General features: G+C 43.1%; 1 protein-coding gene across 1 annotated transcript in view; it reads left to right on the top strand.

Moving 5' to 3' along the window:
* Positions 1–15,504, top strand: part of myripb (myosin VIIA and Rab interacting protein b) — a 123,171-nt gene that overhangs the window by 53,828 nt on the left and 53,839 nt on the right. Inside the window, exon 3 of the mRNA XM_084566270.1 lies at positions 9,902–10,123. Within this exon, the coding sequence (XP_084422396.1) occupies positions 9,902–10,123 (222 nt within the window). The remainder of the gene's footprint in view (positions 1–9,901; positions 10,124–15,504) is intronic.

The following is a 15,504-nucleotide window of genomic DNA, read 5'->3' as shown; positions in this document are numbered from 1 at the left end:
ACAGTGTGTCCCCGTGTGTCTTTTATAAGGGCGCATGTCTGTGTTCCGTCCATTTATGCTCATGCATGTGTTTGCTAAGATGCCTCTTAGCTCAGCGGGCTGGAAAGCCTGCAGGCTTGAAGGGATGTGTGTGTGAAGAAATGAAGCAGGTCTTTATGTGCGCTTGGTGATGCGCTGAGAAAACATCCCTGTGGAAAAACTAACTAGCAGTAAGGGGGGTTCCATTCTGAGGTTATGTGGGAGGAACTCACACTTGAGGTGTTCTCATATGGCAGAGTTCTGTTACATACCTTTAGTTGAGCTCTATGCATGTTTAGTATCCTTCAGCTGCAGAGGGGGAAAAAGCATATGCTGCCAAGTATGCACCCTCAGTTGTTTGGGATCCTAAACATTCAAAGCTAAAAAGCAAGGAATATGCATATCGTATATAGTCACACACCCACCGTATTAGCAGTAGGCTGTCACACTGAAGTGGAAGGCTGTTCCCTTTCTGACATTTAGAATTATGCCATATTTCTGTGTGTTTTTTATCCCTGCTGCCACAATATGTAAAACTGTGTGCGTGTGTGCGAGGCTTTTTTGCGCTGCCCTGGTTCATTTCAAGAGAGAAAAACAAAAACAACAGCATCCGCATCTCATCGCCGCCGCTGTGGTCACCTTTTCAAAAGCCACTTGCAAAATGATAGATGTGTGGCCTGAAAGGAAGAGAAGGCGTACAAGATGAGAGAGGGCGAGGCTGCAGAGCAGAGAAAACACAGCGAGCCTGTGGTTCCTCTTTATTCATGCAGCGAATGTATCAAGCGCTCCGAGGCCACCGCAGAAAAATGAACACGATTATTAATGCATGCTGTATAGATTAGCCACAGCCCTCTATGAAAGTTTGAGATCTGTGTTTAAAAGTTTTTATCTCGGAGTTTTCAAGACCAGAAAGTTGAAAGTGATGACAGCCACTCAAGGAAGAACAGCATCGGTCTGTCTATCCGACACTTTGTTTCAGACTGACGTCTCACTAACTAATGGATGGAGTGCCTCAAAGTTTTCAATGCATTTTTGTCATCCCTAGAAATTAAATCCTCCTGTTTTTTGGAGGATGAAAGTTTCTCTCTTATGCTACCATTGTGAGTAAAGTCTCTGCTGCTGCTAGTACAGAACGTTCTTGCTTGGGTTTTATTTGAACAGCCACGTGTCCTGGACTCAACTTGTAGAGGTTATTTTGTCTCGCAGTGGAATAATTTATTTCAAATATTTTGACAACCTTTTCCAAGTTCAAGGAACCAGATTCAGACTCGTAGGCCTTGACAACCTTTTCCGAAGGCCTTGGGGAGCTCTTTGATGACATCATACACCTCGTAGAAAAGAGAACTGCTGAGTCTCGATGTCAGAGGTTTCAATAAGACATGCTCCACCTGTCAGCCCCTGAGAAGATTGTAATTATTGGCGCCTAATCTAGAAAGCCTCATTCTGTGTTGATGGATTTGAAGTTGTGATAAATGTCTTGAACCTACCGTTTAATGTCAATTTTTGAGCATCACCTTTATTAATAGGCAGTGTTTGAAACAAGTTTTGGCTTGTTCATCTAGTACTTACTGTTTCACATGGCTGTACATTGAATGTTGATATACACCAATCAAACATAACATTATGACCACCTTCCTAATATTGTGTAGGCCTCCCTTGTGACTCCAAAACAGTTGTGACTCATCAGAGAATGGACATGGGCCTTCTGAGGGTGTCCTGTGGTGTCTGGCAAAAGAATGTTGTTGGTGGGGGCCTTTGGGTCCTATGGGTTGAGGGGAGGGGCTTCTGTGGATCATCCCACAGATACTTGATCAGTTTGGGATCTAGTGAATTTGGAGGCCAGGTCAACACCTTGTGCTGTTCTTCATGTTTTTTTGAGTTGTTCCTAAACCATTTTTGTGTGTGTCCCTGTGTCAGGCTGCATCCTGCTAGGGATGGCTGCTGCCATCAAGGAGTGTCATTGCTATGGGGTGGGGGTGCCTGGTCTGGTCTAGGTGGGTGGTACATGTCTAAGTATCATCCACATGAACGCCAGGTCCAAAAGTTTCCCAGCAGATTGTCTCAAGATGGTCAATGTTATTTACTTTTCCTGTCAGTGGTTTTAATGTTGTGGCTGATTGGTGTACAGTGTTGTATTGTGAGGTTTAAAAGTTATTGTAGCACTTCAATATTTTAACGTGAACATCCTTGCACATTAGAGGGATATCTGTCGTCTCTCTGCAAGCTGTATGACTCTCCACACCTGTACCTGAATCAGCAGCTTGCCAACAACTCAATAGTTGAACATTGCAAATCCCCTGCCTTTAAATTTATGACCCATGTGCCAGCCTACCTCTGCATTGCAGAGGAGAATGAGAGTTGAGATCGTCTACTTAGTTCTCTCTCTCTCCCCGAAGCTGGATGAACAGTGTAACTCAACTTCACCCTGTTGGGGTCCGAATGCAAATTTTGCGCTTGGATTGAGCCAACATATTCCCCAATCTCATTGCTTCTTTCCACAGTCTATAGCAGATAACAGTTATTTTGTCTCTAATGCATGCAGTGTGTACAAAGATAGCACTGCACATGTGTATCCATCATACACACTTACACATAGCACACTTAGATACACACCAAAATAGTGTTTTAATATGTCCCTTTAGCCTGAATAATAGCAGAAAAGGATCCCTACATCGTGAATTAAGCTGAGCACACACACACACACACATGTTTGTTTGGCTTTGTGAGGACATCTGTTGACATAATGCATTCCCTTGCCCTTTACCCTAACCATCTCGACTAAGTGCCTGACCGTAATCCTTACCCTAACCCTAACCATAACCTAATTGTAACCTTTACTCTAAAACCAAGTCTTAACCCTCAAATAGTCTTGTAAAGAAGTGAAGACCGGCCAAAATGTCCTCACTACGCACAAATGTCCTCACTCCGATGGTATGAAAGTGGTCCTCAGAAAGATAGATGTACAAGAGTGCACACACGCATACACAATCTGTCCAGGACATTAAATTGACTTGCATTGATTTCCTGTAGATATATCTTTATCCAAACTATAACTACTACTTGCCTAAACCTAACCTAAACCCAAACTTAAATTAAGTCAAATGACTTATTTTTCAAATGATGGGGTTTGGTTTTTGACCCTAAAAAAAGAGGCAGGTTTGAATGGATTCAAGTCCCCACAACACAGGAAATACAAGCGCACACACATATTGAGAATACACACAAACCGGAAAGCAACACCTTCACACTAGAAATCGCCCACTTTCAATTAAAAGTATCTTAAGCACTCCGAAAGCCCTCGATCAATTCACAATTACCAAGTGCATTTAGCTACTGTACACTTCAAAGGGCAGATCAATGAACACACACACACCCACAAAGAATACGCTTACACATTAAAAATACACGCATACAAACACAGGTGTCGGCACACATCCCTCTGCTCCTTGGCTGTGTGATTCAGTGGTGTGCATGGTGTTGTGGGTTTCTGCTGCAGCGGGCTGATAAAAGCAATGATCAAAGGCTCTGTGGTGTATTGCACGCTCATTTTCTCCTCAATCCTCTCCTCATCAATGCTAACACTGGATTAACATTACTATTGCATGCCTCCCTCTCTTTCCTATGATACGCTGATCACCTTTTTTTTTCTCCTCCGTTGTTTTGTATGGCTCCACATTCAGGAGGAAAGTCAAAGGCATCTCTGGTCACTGTACAGTATTTCACTAGTTAATGTATTGTCACATGCTCGTGTTATGTAGCTCCCCGTCGAGCTGAAAAACCTATATGTGCATTGTAAATTATCTTTAACGACACCCTGCACGGTATTTTAACAGGATGCAGTTTATGTCATTTCAGATTTTAATAGTCCCTCTCCATTTGCTCAGAAATAAAGTCCCAGTCCTCTGCCATGAATGTGTCCAGCATTGCTCTCTGAGATTATCTGACACAACACAAACTGGAAACCTGCTTTTAGGAATGAAGATTTGAAGATCTGTGTAAAGAGTTTTGAGGTAATTCAGGAATTCATGTAAAGATGCATAGAATTCAGGAACAATGTACCACTAACAAGTAAACATTTTAACAGTAAACTGTACAAAATAAACTAAACACTATAAAAGGAAACAAGGGCTCATGTCAAGACTCTTTGTTTTTATTATGTTTATGTAAAAATTCAGCCTGGGTTTACCCAATACCATCCATCAGCTGTTCACGTCTAATCAGCAAAGTTTAGAATGCTAACACGCTATGCTAAGGTGGCGAATATGGTGCGCTGCTGTAAAGTGAATGCTTAACAATGGCGTGTCATGCTGCCCTGTTTCCATGAATATTTTGCAGCGCTGCATTAGGAAATGTTAATGGAAACTTTGAAAAAAAACTGGTAGATATACTGTTACACTCATTGAGGTGGTTCATCTGCTTAAAGGGAGAAGAAGAGGAATACACTGTCCCATGTGAATAGCATCCTTTGTTGTCATATGGTCATATGGTCATAGCTAGATTAGAATCATTCCATTTCTTGGTCTTTGTCCCCAAACGGGTGTAGCACGGCTAATACCCCAAAGTCTGTTTTGCTCTCACCATTGGGTTTGTTTCTTCGTTGAGGTTTTTGGCAGCTGGCATTGTTCTTGGTTCGCAATCTACTTCTTGTCTCTTTATTGCAGTCATGCGCAATGTAGCCCTTGTTGAAACATTTCAAAAACTTTGCAACTTTGCTATGGCTCATAGCAATAGGATTTCTCTCAAAGCACTTCTCTGCCCGAGTACAGTCTCGTAGAGCTGCTAGCATCGCTGTAGACCAGGGGTGCCCAACACGCCGATTGCGATCGACTGGTAGATCGCAAAGGTAGTGCGGGTAGATCGCGTGGCATTGAAACAAATGTTTTAGATGTTAATCTGATCATTTATCTGTTGCACCTCCAAAACGAACAGCAAGACAAACTTTCATCTTCTGTGTTTTTCTTAACTTTTTCTTGCAACATGCCCTCAGTTCAGCTCAGCTGCACACAGCCACAGCCGTGCACAACATCAACAACAACTCAAGACTACCATCTTTCTTAAAGGGACAGCGGCATTTTCCTAAGGTGCTGTGCAACAAGTTTTCTTCTTACAATAATAAACAGAAAGAAAGATGGATAGAGCTTTTAACACTATAGCAACAATTAATATGACTTAGGGTAGGGTGTATATCTATCTATCTATACAGGAAAGGTGACCTTGAATGATTTCTGTTGTGATCTGCCGCTATATAGAAAATAAAATTAACATTACCTTCAAGGGGGGGCGTGGGGTGGAAACACTGCATTCAAACACCTCTGTTTTGTACAACATTAAATAAGCACTTTGACAAACATAGAGTTTAACCGGTCACTCTAAACACCTAGCTAGTTTTTCCTAACTTAACATATTCACAATTTCTGAATTTCTTAATTTCTGTTATTAGTGTATGACTTATGACAGCTACTGTTCTCAAACACGGCATTGAGCGAGCGAGCTGATGCTGAGAGGTCGATACATCATTTAGACAAAACTGCAATTGTTTTTTGTTTTCTGGCCTGGCTGCAAAATGCCATTATCTAGATTACAAAGCTGGCCATAACATAATTCAAATTCGCCCTCAAATTTAAGCCTAAGCCTGCCTGTTTGTCAGCTGAGAGGGAAAGAGGAATGGACAGTGAGGAGGAGGAGGAGGAAGAGGAAAAATGAGGGGAAAATAACTACGGTAATAGATGGCTAGCAGACAAATGGTGGCGAGTGAGCAGGGGATGCAGTGCAGGCTTGATGGAAAATGAGAGATGAGAAGGGGCCGAGCTAATAGATCTTCAGCACCAACAATGTTTGCCGGGAGTGACAGGCTGTCAGAAATACACTGCATTTCATTAAATCCACACATCCCTCTGTCCTGATGTTAAATTAGAAGCAGTGCCCGGTGTGTGCGCTCTGTTCCCTCCTTAAACTATGGCTCCAACAGCATGTGCACTGCAGTGACCTATTTGCACAATCAATATCTTTTCATTCAGGAGTTTGGTATCATTAAACTTTCAGCACATGCTGAATGGCTGTTTCTAATTTGTCAAAAGCAATTGCAGTTAATCATGTTGACACTAAGGGAGGGTCCAGTAAATCATTTTATTAGCTTCATTTTAAAAGCCATGAATAATATTGGTTTATGTAAGATACAGTACTAACTGATACCTTACCTTGCTAAAAATCTGGTCAGTTTAAACTTAAAAAAAAAAGTCAGTCAACAGATTTTGTTTTTGTTTTATATCATTTTGAATTATGGGTTGTTGCTCATTAGGTCTTGGACAGCTCTAAATACCACTTTTCACTGCAACTGATGACGGCAGTAAGGGAAAGTTGCAGTTCTAAGGTTGGGCATTATCACACTTTCTAATATGGATCTGAATTACATTGCATGTTTTGATCTCATTAGTGACAGTTGTGGCTGGAGGCGTTATGGTGTCAGATTGCCTGCCCTATTGTCATGGACTTGAGAACTTTGAAATGTCTTCAGTCTCTAGTATTTGTTTTTGTTTCTCTGTGGTCTCACAAAATAAGGCAATTACTCTAGAATTAATTTCCTATTTATAGCAAAATTTCACACATTGAAGTGCCAACGTTTTATATTCACAATGTCAACTTTGTCGTGACATAAACATGTTCTGACAAAACACTTCATTCCTACCAAGTCTTCACTACATACTGTATATCATGAGAGTCTGGACCAACATGAATGCAAACTGCAACTTAACTGTTTGGCCTTGGAGTGGTAATTCTAGTTTAGATGAGTGCCCGGCCTTGCTGCATAAATAAGAATGTGTGCTTTTGCCTTGACTTAAGGATGAAAGGGTGAATATTAATGAATTCAACCACATTATTATCAATGCACCACTCCATAAGGTGCTCAGCACCAAGTTTAGCTGCAGTGTATTAATGAAAAAATTCAGGTCTGCTGCTGCTTTCCTTCATATACTATAACTGCGAAGCCTCACCTAACTGCATTATAAAGCTACCATTAACAACTGTACGTATATTTACTGTAACCTACACTAAATGACATTTAAAGATATTTCAGTGCTTTCAGTGAATATTTCCACCTGTGTGAACCTTGCACACTCACTTAGGCTGCCTCCACATTAGTGAGCTCACCTCTGTGGAGTTGTACCATGTGTTTTACCATGAGTTTTCCTAACCACATTGTACAAGGAATACATAATTAAACATATACACTTTTGCTCATTAAAGTATGTAAAGATGCATAGATAGGTTAAAAAATATATAAATTAATGTCACCACAATGTTAATTTATTACACGTTTCTGCAGCTTTTGATCATGGTCTTCTTCAGCAGATGTAGTTTGGCAAAATCTGATTAAAACTGCTGAGATTAAAGTTTGTTCTTAAAGAAACACGCTTCCTATCTTGTCTTAGCGCTGAGGCATTTTGCAGTCTTAACTGACAGATAAGTATTTCCGGGACATTACTTTATCTGTTCAAATGTTAAATGCCTAACCATAAAAGCCAATGATGCCAGTGGTGCGTTACATTCCGTAACTTAAAAAGCTACTTCGTTAATAACGAGCAAGCAGTGTTATTACTTACAGGAACTAATTGTGCCTTATTTCACCTGGTTGACACTCTTGTACCCACGGTCGCTTCTCTGCGATGAGCGCCGGTTTCCATGTCTCGTTAACAGAGGTGTGAGTTAATGCGAAGGGATGGCAGGCACAACGAAACCCACCCCACCATCTCACGTCGTTGGATGTATGTGTACATTTGCCCGCTCATTTAATTAAACGGGGCTAGCTGCCGTCTAACTGGGCTGTTCATTAAACCCGACTCACGCACACACAGAAAGGCAAAACGGATCGTGATCCTAATCAGGAGAGAAGGAAATGATTTCCGGGCGATTTCTTCGTCGAGTTATTGAAACATGAATCCAGACTGGACATATATGGCACGTTTTGTTTGGGCAGAATGGGTTTTTCAAACCGGATTCTGCAGCTGAGATGAGAAGATTGTATTTTATAGATTATGGATTGTCACACATAGGTTTCATTTTTGGAAATCTGAACATGTAGAACCCCTTTTAATCATTCTGGTATGTAATTGTGTTCATGTCAGTATCTATACGCCACTCTCCTTCAACTCTCATGCTTCTCACATGACACTGTATATGAAATGGTTTGCTCATCTTGTTAATGTGCCGCGTCTAATGGTGCATATGAAAAGCAATCAGTGAGGCAGCAGAGGATGTGCTTGGAGAGCAGCCTTAATAACTTAGGGAAGCGGGAGATTGCAACAGACACACACACGCAGACACACATATATATATATATATATATATATATATATATATATATATATATATATATATATATATATATATATATATATACATGGCAGACGGTATATATATATATCAGACCCAGAAAATTCACAATATGCTGAATTCAGCACCCTGCTACACTCTTCATTTTGCACGTATGACTTGATGGATTAGATGTGCGGACAGCCAACACACAACTTGTGTAAAGGGGTGGCTGCATGTATTCCACTGCTCCATTCATCACCAACATGTTTGCGGTGGCATATTTCCAGTAGTGTTTACGCATGTTTCCCACGTCCCTTCTGCACACGTGTGCGTCTGCGGGATCAGTGAAAGCCCCGCAGGCTGCGACCTGGCCGCGTGTTAGTGTACGGAGGAGCGGCTTAAATAATTTACTCGCAGCCCATCTGAGCTGAACTCACTTTCACACCTCGCCAGCAGCAGCAGCAACTTCTCCACTCTCTGCCTCCATTCACGACAACTGATGGATGGGAGTGGAAACAGGTTGCACGCTCGCTGCTGCTGTTGCTCACTCCTCGCTGCGTGTGATTTTTAAACGTGATCGACACGGGTTGCGGTGTGTTCCGATGGCGATAGGTTTATGATATGAATGCAAAACATCACATAATTTATCGCAACCTCTTCCCGTGGTGCGTTGCCCCGTCAGCACATATCCTAGCGGAAAAGCCCACGTGCATAATTTATGTGTACAGTTGAGGCTTTCGGATTGAAAAGCTGCTTTGCTGGTTAAAACGCTGATTAACAGCCTATATCATCCTGTCTCTCTCTTCCCTTTGATCACACCGTGAATAGCCAAACTGTACTTCTGAACTTAAATACAATAAAACCACTGCAGGTGAATTCATATAAAGGCATGTTTGTCCGTATGCAACTGTTGTAATGTGGATTTTTTTTGTTTTAATATGAGTTGTCGAACAAGTTCCAAATTGTTCACAAGTTTGAGCTATTATCTGAGGTGTTAAGATCACCACGACTGTGCTACTTCACATCTGGACTGGTGCCCTGCCCGAGACACTTGAGGAGCGCGACCGTAGACGCCAACTTGTTGCCATTACTCTCAGCCTCATAATACGTCAATTAATGAACTTACAGCGGCGCTCCGATGGAAGCTGCAGACGTGCGGGGCGTGCTCTCCTCAGATGTGTTTCAACTGTTGTGGGCAAATAGGGCATGACAGGTCATCCCAAATTGAAATGTCAGCCATCACGTTAATTCCTCGGAATCTGTGAGAAAGAGAGGCAGAGAGAGAGAGAGAGAGAGAGAGAGAGAGAGAGAGAAAGGGGGAGAGCGGGGAAATGCTTTCACCAAACCCGTGACCCCGACTGCTATCCCCCCTATCGTGTTTTAATACCCCGCTAATGTTTAAATTTTTTCATATGCCACATCTTCTCCAATTATTCAGCGTCGCCTCTTTTTCTGTTTTTTTCTACCTCCCGACCAGACGTTTACCATCATTTTACTCTCTCTTCCCCTCCCCCCTGTCCTCTCTCTCTCTCTCTCTCTCTCTCTCTCTACCTCTCTCTCTCGGTCTCAGCGAGATGAAGCAGGAGCTGGCGGAGGAAGGCAGCAGATGCTCCATCCTCACCAAGCAGCACCGCTTCAACGAGCACTGCTGCATCCGCTGCTGCGCGCCCTTCACCTTCCTGCTCAACCCCAAGCGCCAGTGCCTGGACTGCCAGTACAACGTCTGCAAGACCTGCTGCACCTACAACAAGAGGGACAAAGCCTGGCTGTGCTCCGCGTGCCAGAAGGGCAGGTTAGTGCTTTCACACGTTCACGTGCAACGCGCACCCGCGGGCAGAAGCGGGGAGAGACCGGAGTAGCGACAGAGGGATGAATGGGGGACGAGACGCATGAGGGAAGCTGCAAAGTGGTTGATTGGAGGACGCTGAAGTGATGGGGGGGAGTGAAGTGGGGAAAGAATTAATGGGTTTGTACGGGGAAAATGGGAGACTGGGTGAGGAAGAAGGCTGAAGGCACGCTGAGGGAGACAGATGTGAGGAGAAAAGTGAATGAATGGACAAGAAAGGCGGACTTTGATGGAGTCAGCGCTGCACAGATGGGTGCTGTTAAGTCTTTTTAGGGTTTTGCTTTACTTCTGTTGTATACATTCGACACTGTATTCATTTCTCATATATATAAATATCCTTTAATCCCTGTTTTTTTGTATTCTCATCGTCGGCGGCATAGAAAAGGTTTGAGAAGATGTAGGGCTATTAAGGGAATTGTTAATGGTCAGATAGAAGAGTAGGGTGAATATGTACTGCTAGGTATAAACTTAGACACAGAAGGGTGGAGAAAAATATGTAGGCATGTTTCAGGTTTCCATTTGTTAAGTTTTCAGATTTTTGATATCATTTCTTATAGAAATATATATTTTTTTTATAATCCACATCCATGGCACAGGGAGACAGGGGAATGGCCTGCAGCTCGTTGCATTTGCAAATGAACGTGTCAGTTGAGGCTGTTTATGCATGCGTGCCTGTCCAAAGCCCTGGGAGTTGCTCTAGTGGCCCGACTCGTCACTGGATGAATATTAAACTCTCACCGTCTGGGCTGCAAGGGTGGGGTGTTGGAATTACACTAAATGGTGGCGCGCGCGAGTCCGTTTGTGCTGGATTCGCGGCAAAATCAGCTGTGGGCTTGAAATATTGGATATGCCAAAATGCGTGACATGAAATGTGTAATAGAAGGTCTGTGAATGGGTTTTGGTGACAAAATTCTGCCCACAGGACCATGGAGGTAATTTTCTTCCTTCGTTGTCATGTTTAGAACGAGATATTACAGCAAAACGGCAAAAGCTCAAGTGTGTGCATGCTGGATTTTTTTTGTCTGTTGTTGAAAATCAAGGTGGACAGGATTGCAGAGCACGACAGCGCAGGCCAAACATGTGTTGCCCCTCCACTTGGCCTTATTTCTTCGCCTTAGTCCGCCAGCTCCATCTCTCTCTGTCTTGCATTGATTTTTGCTGCGCGGCGTATTGAGTTAGACGTGCTTGCCCTGGCTCCCGGCGTATGAGATGGGGAGGGGTGGGGGGTGAGGAGGGGAGGCGAGCAGGAGTGGCGGCGAAGGTGGAGGAAGGAAAGGGATGATAGCAGTCAAAAGAGGTGGCAAGGTTTGCATCGATCATCTCTCCCCTCGCACTCTCGCGCTCCCTCTCCGTCTGTCTTCGTGTGTGTGTGTGTGTGTGTGTGTGTGTGCGTTCATGCCGAGGGCTCAGTAATGTTCTCATTAAGGGTTTAGACTGAGCCACAGATGGTCCTGATGTCACAACATCGTCATCTACCAGCTACATATAAATACAGCACTTTTCATTAGCGCATTAAACTGGCTTAAATCTGGTTTTAGCATGAATTACTCTCTCGGGGTGGAGTCATGTCATTTGGAGCGGTGACTTACAGCTTGCGCGAGTGTCGAGCCCCGGCCTAGAGGAGCCCTAAACATTATTTTGGGGTGGATAATTGCACGGGAAAGGTATTGAACTGATGCCAAATTAACTGTAGGAGTTGCAGCTAAAACATAGCACCAATCCCTTGGTATTATCTGGACCATTTCTGAGAGAATTCTGCTGAATCTAAATGCAAAATCATTTCTCAAATCACCAACTGGTCTCACTCACATGCACCGGCTGTCCATCAACATTCACAGTGGCACAGCCACGCTGCTCACAAGTGTGATCCATCCATCTAGGGAAAGCAGATTTGTAATCATCGCACACATGGACGCACTCAGAGGCTAAAGTCACCCACTCACACAGGGACGCACATAAGAATGAGGCAGACTCATGCCGGCAATCAAACCAACATGTGAGCACGCTGCATGTTTGATAATTACATTTATGCTTCCGTTAATGGGGGCGACCACCGTGTTGATGGCGGATGGTATCTGAAGAGAAAAGACGCAGCTTCGTAATGTCACCTCTCCGGCCTTGTATAAAACACACAAACACACAAATGCTCTAAACGCAGCTTTCCTCTTCTGAGTGAGTGGGACAAGCATGACCGTTCCCAGTCTGGTTGAATTAACAGTGGTCCCACACACACACATTATTCACACTTAACCACACACCGATGGTTTCATCAGAAAAGTCACAACATGTTTAGTGTTTCCATCCAAAGCAGTGGGCAGAAGTTTAAAGTGGAAAAGAAGGAGATGAAGAGAAATAAGGGAGGGAGGTCAAGAGAGGGGCATGAAAATGAATGGCAGAGGAAATTAAATGCCATTAAATTCCCCCTTTGTTTTTCATCTTAAACCGCATACTTCCTCTTTCTCTTTGTATCTGTCTTTGTGCTACAGTCCTCTGCTTTCTCTAGTTTGTTCCTTTCTAGTTTTTGAATTTGCATACTGTCTCCATTTTCCACATCTACGTTTAAGTTGCTGCATCTCTCTGTGCTTAATCTGCAGAAATGGACTGCTCTGTGCATCTGTAGAGTCCTCGGGCCATATTCGAACGGTGGGAGTGTGTGTGTGCGCGCGCGCCTATGTGCACAGATATGTCAATACATTAAAGTGACAAACTGTTCTTAACACTTTCATAATCTCATCCTAAAGCATGACTGGGAGGAGATTATGGCATCTGCTGCAGACATACTGAATCATACATTCATTTACACAAACATACATGAGAGCACGTGCATGCTAGATTCACACACGAGCTCAAAGCCTTACTGGAAATTCAGTTTTACCATTAAATGCCTTTTGAAATGATTTGATCAGGTCATCTTAATATTCCATGCATGGCTGTACATTGTGGATTAGTGTGTGCATTGCAGGAATCGCTGCAAATGCACAGATTTCTCCATTTCCCCAAACACACACTCACAAACACTAACTCAGGGACTACTTCAGTCATAGACATTAACAGTCCGTTGCTTTTCAGATGTGAGCCTTGGCCTGCCCCGATGCTGTTAGGGTGGTGTAACCATGTAGCCGACAGGTACACACACAGTCCAGATTTAATTTGGCTCTTTGAGAATGGCCTGCCTACTTCTAAAGGCCAAGTATGTGATTGGCTCTGGGCTCTTAGGGCATAAACTAAGGCCTAGCAGTGGCAAAAGTAAGTAGTGTTTTGTTTTACATGCAACCTCACAAATACACACACACACACAGATCCTTTTATTGTTGCAAGTATCCCCCCCCCCCCAATCCCATCTGCTTGTAAATACAAGAGATCCTTCTGTTCGATTTCATCTCTAAGGAGAAGCATATGGACGGTTTACACCACATAAAAATGTCTGAATTTATCATGTAAACATGCATATTTCACGGTGCTATGGCCATTTAATCAAATTTAACCAATTCATCTCAGCTGCCCATAAATATGGCTGCATACTGCTAAATTGTTGAAATCATTTTAATCCTGTAACTCTTGATAAACTGAATATGACAAAGCCTGAGCCCTTGATGCTGTGCTAGAACAGGTTGATATGTGCAATTTGTATTATTTTTAGTTGTTAATGAACAATATTAAGAAGCAGGAACGGAACCTGATCTATTTTTTCTTAGACTCCAGTTTCTGACCTTTCACCTGTCTGGCAGCTTCTGTCCCAATAACTTGCTTCCATGTCCAGACCACCCATGGCCCGTATATAATAAATCTGGACAATGCGTCGCCACTCCCTTGCATCGGCCAAACTGACGCTATTTTCCCGGGGATACGAGTGTCGCCATCTTGTGAGTTTGGAGCCAGAGTTCATGCAGTACGGTCCAAGAGTGGAGTCACGCAGAGCTGCGTTATCGATGACCCGCCCACACTTCCTTCAAGGTTCACTTGCGTTTTCGTTTAATTAACACTGTGCTCTGCTCTACCTCCACCAGTTACAAAGAAATGTTGGATTATACACCGGACTTATTTATTTTTTGTTTTTTTCCTACTCTCATGGTTGGACCGCTTAGTGGAGTGGTTTGCATGGCAACTAGTTGTCATCATGATGTCACATCTTGTTTCTATAGCATCAAACAACTGAATAACAAAAAAAAAAAAAATGAAACTTGAGTATTTATCAGTAATATATTAACTACCTAACATGACTGTAAACATCCTTGAAAAAAATTATTTGACGGAGTGTTTTAGTGTTTTAGTGTGGCCCAAGTCCCATCCACTAACATGGAAGGGGGAGGAGCTTATGACCTATACTGCAGCCAGCCACCAGGGGGAGCTCTACTTGCTTTGGCTTCACCTTGAGGAGCAGTTCCACTGTCCATCTTTATTCAGTCTATGAGACCGCCATATAAATTGCAAATTTAGTTAACTTTCTTGTTTTTACTGTATGTTTATTTTGCACACATGCATATTCTAACATCTCAAAATGACCCAGAAGACAATAGCACCGTGTTTATGAAGACGCTAGTGCCATAAATTCAGTGAGTCTTGCCGCTGCTAGACAAGCACCTGCAGCTAACGGAGGAAGCAAGTCACAGTGTGATCTTTTTCTGTCCTCCTTGCGGGGGTATTTTTTATAAGTGTGGGTGAGCAAGACTCGTCTCAGACGGAGAGGGTGAGCCCTGCAGCACCGGGGTGCAGATGAAATGTGTGTGCACCAACAACAAAGGCTGCGATTTTAATAAGACATTTACATGTCTGTGTTGCTTTTGTCTGCCTGTTTGCTTTGTGTTTTTGTCAGGGTTTTACAAGCCGGGGTTACAATGGATTGCAGGACTCATTCTCTGTGAGTTTTTTTCAAATAAAGAGTGAAAATGGCAAGCTACAAGCCTCAGTAGGTGAAGAATGGAAGGTCTCCCCTCTCATTCATCACAGTGTTACGCTATCAGTTGGTAGCGTGGAACTTTTAAATCAAACAAGGCAGGAGTAGTGGTGATAAAACAAACGTGTGTATTCCTACTTTGTGCTGCGATGACACATTTTTAAACGTAATATATTTATTAAAATCAGCGCCATAAAATGATCATTCCCACACTTGCAGGAAGCGTTTCCTTCAAAATGAAGAGTGCAGCTGAAGCCCTCGTCTCTATGGGCGGCAGGCACAGGAAGGACAGCCACTAATCACCCTCTCTCCTTCCATCTCCTTCCCTCCCTTCATCGCGGCCTTGTCCCGCGTCCAGCCCAGCTGACACAGGGGTCGGTCGTAACTCTGAACTGTGATTTGCACTTGCTACACGGTGAAGCAAGGTAGCAGA

Source organism: Chelon labrosus (assembly GCF_963514085.1).
Source record: "Chelon labrosus genome assembly, chromosome: 18".
Taxonomy (NCBI): domain Eukaryota; kingdom Metazoa; phylum Chordata; class Actinopteri; order Mugiliformes; family Mugilidae; genus Chelon; species Chelon labrosus.
This window is presented reverse-complemented; position numbering and strand designations above follow the sequence as displayed.